The sequence below is a fragment of a genome (assembly GCF_019968985.1).
Source record: "MAG: Porospora cf. gigantea B chromosome Unknown PgB_NODE_1236_length_6906_cov_129.356, whole genome shotgun sequence".
NCBI lineage: Eukaryota > Apicomplexa > Conoidasida > Eugregarinorida > Porosporidae > Porospora > Porospora cf. gigantea B.
This window is the reverse complement of record NW_027178596.1, coordinates 1-6,906: the sequence shown is the minus strand read 5'-3', so window position 1 is coordinate 6,906 and position 6,906 is coordinate 1. Positions and strand designations below refer to the sequence as shown.

The 6,906-nt window shown below is 53.9% G+C and overlaps 4 protein-coding genes across 6 annotated transcripts; 3 read left to right on the top strand and 1 right to left on the bottom strand.

Annotated features, from left to right (window-relative positions):
* Nucleotides 1-208: 208 nt before the first annotated feature.
* KVP17_003390 (uncharacterized protein) lies at nt 209-763 on the top strand (the record flags this gene model as incomplete). The annotated part of the gene is made up of 1 exon (XM_068520614.1): nt 209-763. The coding sequence occupies one exon, from the start codon at nt 209-211 to the stop codon at nt 761-763; it is 555 nt and encodes a 184-aa protein (XP_068379103.1).
* Nucleotides 764-781: 18 nt separating this feature from the next.
* Nucleotides 782-4,643, top strand: KVP17_003393 (uncharacterized protein; the record flags this gene model as incomplete). Of its 2 annotated transcripts, XM_068520618.1 has the most annotated exons (2): nt 935-4,400; nt 4,429-4,643. In XM_068520618.1, 2 exons carry the CDS (start codon nt 935-937, stop codon nt 4,641-4,643), a joined length of 3,681 nt encoding a protein of 1,226 aa, XP_068379107.1. The 2 variants fall into 2 exon arrangements, with proteins under 2 accessions (XP_068379108.1, XP_068379107.1); XM_068520619.1 differs by having other exon boundaries at nt 782-4,462.
* Nucleotides 4,644-4,745: 102 nt separating this feature from the next.
* KVP17_003392 (uncharacterized protein) lies at nt 4,746-5,072 on the top strand (the record flags this gene model as incomplete). Its single annotated transcript, XM_068520617.1, has 1 exon — nt 4,746-5,072. The coding sequence occupies one exon, from the start codon at nt 4,746-4,748 to the stop codon at nt 5,070-5,072; it is 327 nt and encodes a 108-aa protein (XP_068379106.1).
* A 642-nt stretch (nt 5,073-5,714) lies between these two features.
* KVP17_003391 (uncharacterized protein) lies at nt 5,715-6,906 on the bottom strand (the record flags this gene model as incomplete). 2 transcript variants are annotated; one of them, XM_068520616.1, is made up of 1 exon in its annotated part: nt 5,715-6,906. In XM_068520616.1, a coding segment is annotated over one exon (1,192 nt), but the record flags the coding sequence as incomplete, so codon positions are not given. The 2 variants fall into 2 exon arrangements, with proteins under 2 accessions (XP_068379105.1, XP_068379104.1); XM_068520615.1 differs by having other exon boundaries at nt 5,715-6,842.

Genomic DNA, 6,906 nt, shown 5'->3' with positions numbered 1-6,906 from the left:
TAGAAGACGCCGAAGCTGTCATTCCGGATTGTATGAAGCGGTTGGAGCACCACGCAGAGAAGTTGGAGTCATTTCTGAAAAAGGCACAACTTCTTGGCGACGTATCGAATGAGGTCGACGCTGCTGAGAAAACTCTGGAACAAGCGGTGACTCTTTTGAATGCTTAGCAATTCTGTCCCAAGGACGTGTGAAATTCATATTTGCGCAGATGTTGAGGGCAGAATTGAGGCCTGTGAGACACCCCGACAATTCTGTGGTCTTCATGGACATCAGCATAGGGGGAGTACCTCAGGGAAGAATAAAGATTGAACTCTTCGTTCACCTCACACCAAGGACTGCCGAAAACTTCCGGCAGTTCTGTACCGGTGAGTTTCACTACAAAGGTGTTCCCGTGGGTTATAAAGGCTGCACGTTCCACCGTGTCATCAAGGACTTCATGATTCAGGGAGGCGATTTCGTGGAAGGTGACGGAACGGGGTGCATCTCCGTCTACGGGTCAAAATTCCCTGACGAAAATTTCGTTGTGAATCACGACCAACCCGGGTTGCTAGCCATGGCAAACAACGGAGCTAACTCGAATGGCTGCCAGTTTTACATTACCGCCTCCAAGGCTGGATGGCTTGACGGAAAGCATGTCGTATTCGGGCAAGTGCTGGATGCTGAGTCGATGTCGGTGGTTCGTAAGATGGAAGCAGTGCCTGCTAGTGAGCCTGCCCACACACCTGCTCTGGAGATTCTGATTACGGAATGTGGAGAGTTCTAATTGGGTTTATTTTTGAAAATGGAGTGGCCTGTGGGAGAGTTGGATGATAGTGAGGACTCTGAAACCTCCCACGATAATGAAACCGAACGTATCATCAGGCGGCACGGTCGCCTCGGGCCCCTGGGCCTCCGGTTGGCTCTACAGAGGCAGGCGCCTTCCGAACTGCCGCACATGAGTCAACTGGTGACACCTACGCTCCCACCGGCCACCAGTCAAAGAGACTTCCTTGAATGTCCCATGACGGTGCTGTCACGCACTCTGGAATGGGAGGAGAGGGCTCCGATTCTCCCACCTGAGATGAAGTTGAAAACAAGGTATGCTGGCTGGCTTGAGGAGTGCATGAGCAAATGCTCCGTAAGGGGATATCCTTTCGTGAGCGAGCCCAGCGAGTTTTCCCTGTTGCAGTACTATGAACGCTATGGCCAGCCCACCGCATTTCGTGCAGACCCACATTACGGAGCGTTAGTGGGCACCTCATGGGGCGCTGTGGTAATTGTCAGCGTGCCCTTCCTGCAAGATCCAGTTGAGTTGATTCCCCCCTCCTTGGTCCCAAACCGCATTGGAAACTTGGCTGTGTCCGCCAACGGGATTCTTGTTGCCGCCTCCTACGTGACAGGCGCCCTCCTACTATATGACACCGAGGCACGAGCCCCGATCGCTGAGGTGTCTCGTTTGGAACTACTCAGCCACCTGGATGACAGCGTATGCAGCGTGTCCTGGCTGGGCACGCCACGGCTACCTTCGGTCTTCTTGGTCAGCACGTCCTGCAAGGCCGTACAAGTCCGTCAGCCAGGTTGGCCCTCCCGACAGGCTCCTGCCGAGGTCAACCGGCTGCGGGTGATACCGCTGGAGGTGGCAGTGAACTCTACTCTCCTTTGCGTGTCTGTGGCCGTTCACGTTCCTTGGATTGTTGTGCTTTGGCGCAATGAGTCATCAGGACGGCACGGCGTTAGCGTTCTTGTCACTGGCAAAACATCTGGGGAGGAGTGCACCTTGGCACAATGGCGCTTTCTCGATTTGACTCGAGCGGTTCAGCTGGTGCATGTGGAGGGCTCGCATTTCGCTTTGGTGGAACACCACACTCTGACTGTGATGGCTGTGTCAAGTTTCCATCCTCCAGTGATGAAGACTGCCCTGCAGCTCCCAATATCGCAGAATGACAGCGTTGCCGATTGCTGTCACGCCGAACGAGGATTGATGGCTATCATCACTCGCCAGGGGCAGGTGATCGTGCTTCAAATCAGCCAAAAGAGCTCAGGTATCGACATGTTTGTACTGGGCGCGTTCGAGACGGCCCACGTCCAGCCAGTTGGGCGGACGTCGCTGCGTTCCTCTGTATATCCGTGGGAGGGTCGCACAGGGCGTGGAGTAGCTTGCGTCAAGCGCCACGACCAGTGCTACGTGTTCTGCTTCGGGCTGGACCATGCGGTATGCGTAAGGGTCTGCTCGTGGGCGGACGTACTAGGCGGACCCCTGGTGCTTCGAGAGAAGGCCACGCTGCGCTTCTTCGACCTCGTTGACCGTATGGGACTGCTGGTCCTGCTCCACCTGGGCCTGCTGCCTGCGTTGCTCGACTTCGAGTACGATGCTAGCTGTCGCTTGGTGGAAGTGCAGGACAGAGCTGCTGCACTTTTCGACTTGGCCGTACAAAACAATCTTCCCGACACCACCTCCATCTGTCTTGAATTCCTCATCTCCACGGAGATTTTCTTTAAGCACGAAATCATGGGCGAGTGGCAGGGTCGTTTCCCTCTGTCCATCGAGGATGACGCCGTGTTGCTCACTCTCTGCCAGTTCATGGCGCTCAAGTGGAGGCAGCAGTTGCTGGCAGCAGACCCACTATCCGCTCTAGTGGCCTCCCATGTACTAAAATTTCTTCTGGATATGCTCGAGGTCCAACAAGGTCTGTCCGATGTGCCTGAGTGGTCGAAAGAAGTAGAGGAAGAAGACTCTGTCTCCCGTCTCTTGGCAGTCATGACGACAGGAGAGGCCAAGTTCAAGGGTACTGACGGACCAGCCTCGACTCGCCCAGAGACAGCCTTTGTGATACAGGTCTTGTCATTTGTGTGTCTCACATCCTGGGCGTCCCTAGACATGACCAAGCTGGTGACGCTGCTCACTAAGCTCGGCACCGTGGCCCCTCTTAGGCCGATCGCTACGAATATGAAGGAACCACTTGTCGCTCAGGTGGCATCCATGCCCGCCGCTGGCGTTTTCCGGCACCCGATGCTCTTGTCCTTGGAAGTTCTGTCTTCCAGTTCCCTCCACCTTCCACTGAGTCCGACGTCAGTTGGGGCCGCAGCTCACCTTCTGAGCTGGAGGATCGTACAAGGCCAGTTGACGTCACGGGATATCTTAGGGGAGGCCACACAAGCTCTGAGCGCGATTTTCGAGCAACATCTTCCGTCCTGCTCCAATTTTTGGGACAGACTGCTGCGTGTGCTCTCCGAGGACTCAGAGATTCACCGAGCCGTAGCGCGGGAGTTCGGTGCCCTTTTTTGCGCGCTGTCCTGCAGCTCTCACTCGGTCTCGTGCCGCGCCGGTGACTTGCTGGTTACCTCAAGCCTCAGCCACTGCGGTGCCTCGAGCGACATGTACCTCTTCCAGTACATTCTCAAAGCCGTTGACAGCGGTAAGGATCTACTTAGAGACCTTGAGTCCTTCTTAGGTCGGTCAGTTGACGTGTCGGAGCTTTGTCGAGAGCATTCCCCAGTCATCCGTCTCGTACTACGTCCCGACTGTGAGTCGTTTCGCTCCGTGTCGCCCCTTGCCGAAGAGAAATGGTTTTTACAGGGGCTCAAGTGTATACTACAGCCCTGTGTCCGCGTGCACGGGCCATTCGGACGACTCAGTTCCGACTGGTCCTCCAGATGGCGTTTGGCTCGTCGAGGTCTATTGGACGTTGGAGAGATCAACGAAATTGACATTGAGCTGGTTCGGGGTACCCTTCTTGTGCTGCCGGTGGCGCGAGGTGCAGACGACTCAAGCGTGTTCGCTGTGCACTGGGAAACCTTGGTACTTCTGATGGAGTCTGCGGAATGGTCCATGGAGTGCTCTCCAGGAAGGGAGTTGTTACCAGTCCTGATGTCTCAAGACGTGCTGCAGCAGCTTCTTGTGTCCCAACCCAAGCATCTGGTGATCTCATGGTTATCTGTCTTCGCCGGGCACCTGTTAAAGCATATGACGCCTCTGGTGGACCTACGCATGTACCTGAACGTACCAGAGGACGCGGGGATACTCGTGGAGGTTCTGTCTCAGGCTTCCTCGAGTCATCCGAGTCTCAGACTAATTCAAATGTTGCGGTACCTGCTGATGTCTGGTGAGAGTGGCTGCGAAGCTCTCCTAAAGGACCTTGAGTCCCGATTAGCGAGCGTGGAGAACGATCTCACTGAACAGCACGGAGACGCCCAGAGAAAAGTCATTCTCAGGTTCTCCGGCATTGATGACTGGCTCACTACCGTCGATATTCTGCAACAGAGGGCGTGGTCAACCGCTCAAGAGAGCCACTTCTTCGCTGCGTTTTTATCCTTGGTGTTGGGGTGGAGTGACGGTCAACCTAGTCGGTGCGCCTTCCTTTCCGACATCCTCGAGTGCTACCTTAAGCAGTGCAGGACATCATCTACTGCGCTTATGTCGTGTGAGCCCCGCAGAAGTTTGTTATGCAGGCTCTTCTGGACTTCTGAGCATCTTGTGTACTGACGCGATGAACAAGACTCTCACATTCGGCACCTGTCATTTTCTCCACCATTTGGATCGCTACTTTTGTCTTCTTCAGAGCCAGGGAGAGCTGTTGGGTCGCCAGATGAAATCTCTGAGCAGCCAGCTCACGTTGGCGCGCAGAAGAGCCACTGTGGTCCGAGTGGCTCGAGGCGCAGTGTAACTCCGGGGCAAGAGACACTGCACGACTTCAAGCGATGCATGTGACAGCCGTGTAAACGTTGGTCTCATGAGAGGGAATACGCTATTTCATAAGCGTGTTGGAATGAGACTCGACCTGTGTCCTAGGCGGGTTGCCTCGTTGTTGGTTGCCAGCGAGACCATGATGTACGGTCTGTGCATGAGCGATTTGATGGAATCGAGTCCACAGCGCTTCAATGAGAGGAGCAGTTTAACCGCGTCATTTCTACAGCCCTTCTACTCTGATGGTCTAGTTTTCGAGAGTAGCACCATGACGATTGAACCCCTGTTTGAGGATGCGCCAGACGCTGAAGACTGGTGCAACTACCTTTGCCCAAAGATATACATGTCCCTTTTGATGCTCGTGCTCGTTGTGGCGCTGCTTACAGTTATAATTCTCTCTTCACGTTAAAGATCGAAAAATTCTTTGAAGATGTCTTCGTTGTTGGCACGCTTCGATTTGGCAGGAAGTGTGGCGGTCTTGAATCCGTAGGCAGGCCAACGTCTGACGGCGATCTCTCCATTGAATAGCTTCGGCGATACGCTGGAGTTCGTGCTGAGGGGTGTCAGAGCTTCTTGCGCTGGAGGCGGAGGTGAGAGTTCTGGGGCGGAGGTGAGAGTTCTGGAGCTTCGTCGCCACGTGCAATCACGTCTTCATGTGCAGCTTCATGAGAGGCAATACGCTTGTGAAATCGCTTATTTCATAAGGGTGTAGCTTATTTCATAAGCGTGTAGGAATGAGACTTGAAATGTGTCCAAGGCGGGTTGCCTCGTTGTTGGTTGCCAGCGAGACCATGATGTACAACATGAGTGATTTGATGGAACGGAGTCCACAGCGCATCAGTGAGACGAGAAGCTCAACTGGATCATTTCTACACCCCTTCTACTTTGATGGTCCAGTTTCCGAGAGTAGCACCACGAGCATTGAACCCTTGTTTGAGGACGTGCTAGACGCTGAAGACTGGTGCAACTACCTTTCCCCAAAGATATACATGTCCCTTTTGATGCTCGTGCTCGTTGTGGCGCTGCTTACAGTTATAATTCTCTCTTCACGTTAAAGATCGAAAAATTCTTTGAAGATGTCTTCGTTGTTGGCACGCTTCGATTTGGCAGGAAGTGTGGCGGTCTTAAATCCGTAGCCCAACTTAAACGGCAGGCCAACGTCTGACGGCGATCTCTCCATTGAATCCGCGAGCTTCGGCGATACGCTGGAGTTTGTGCTGAGGGGTGTCAGAGCTTCTTGCGCTGGAGGCGGAGGTGAGTGTTCTGGAACTTCGTTGCCACGTGTAATCACGTCTTCAAGTGCAATCACATCTTCAGGTGAAATCACGTCTTCATGTGCAATCACGTCGTCCATGCCTAGACTGGGACTGAAGTCCTCTTCGGTAGGGTGACGGACGAGTTCAGGTTGCGTCGGTGGCGCGGGGTGACTTGTTGTTCTTGAAAACGCTGAGCTGACCCACGAGACCCACGAAGGGTCCTTTGGAGTGTCGATGTCAGGTGTATGGTTATCCAAAAGGATTTTGCGGGCGTGTAACACAACGTGAGTCATGCTATCAAATGCCAGCTCTCGCACGTCTGCATCGTCGTCGGTAAAACGTTGAGCGATCCCCGGGATCAGCTTGCTCGTCACATCGTGGACGTCGAAGTAAGGCAAACCACAAACAGAAGCCTGTAAAGCTACTGTGCGATTCTGAGAACAGCGGTCCTTCAGCCCGTGCAAAAGTCCTTGGACGAGGAAATTTCGTACAGCATCTGCAGGGAAAATTTGCCCACGCTGGAACATGGCCACCAGTCCATTTGCTCGCAGTGATGGCACTGGATCCTTCTTGACAACAAGAAGTAAGCCGGACAATGCCGATTCCAGTTGCGACCTGGTCACGTGAGGCATCAGGCACGGCAGTGCTCGAATCGTGGCCTCGCGAACCTTCGGAACTGCATCACTGAGACCGAAGACTAAAGGATCGATAGACATGCGAGCTATGTCGATAGTCATGTGTGGCTCAAACTGCGGAACATACTGGAGCACAGAAAACCGCGTCGCTCTGTCGCTCGATATCAGCAGCGGTTGTAGTGGCTTTAGAACCAGACGTTGGAAAGCCTGTGGGTCCTCGACGAGATGCTCTGAGATACGGACAATGAGGGGGACAGCCAGCGGAGCCTGGTTTGGCACAGTGATCATGAAGCTTATGAGCGACGGCAGCAGCAAATACTTTTGGACGTCAGTGTCAATGTGCTCTATTGCC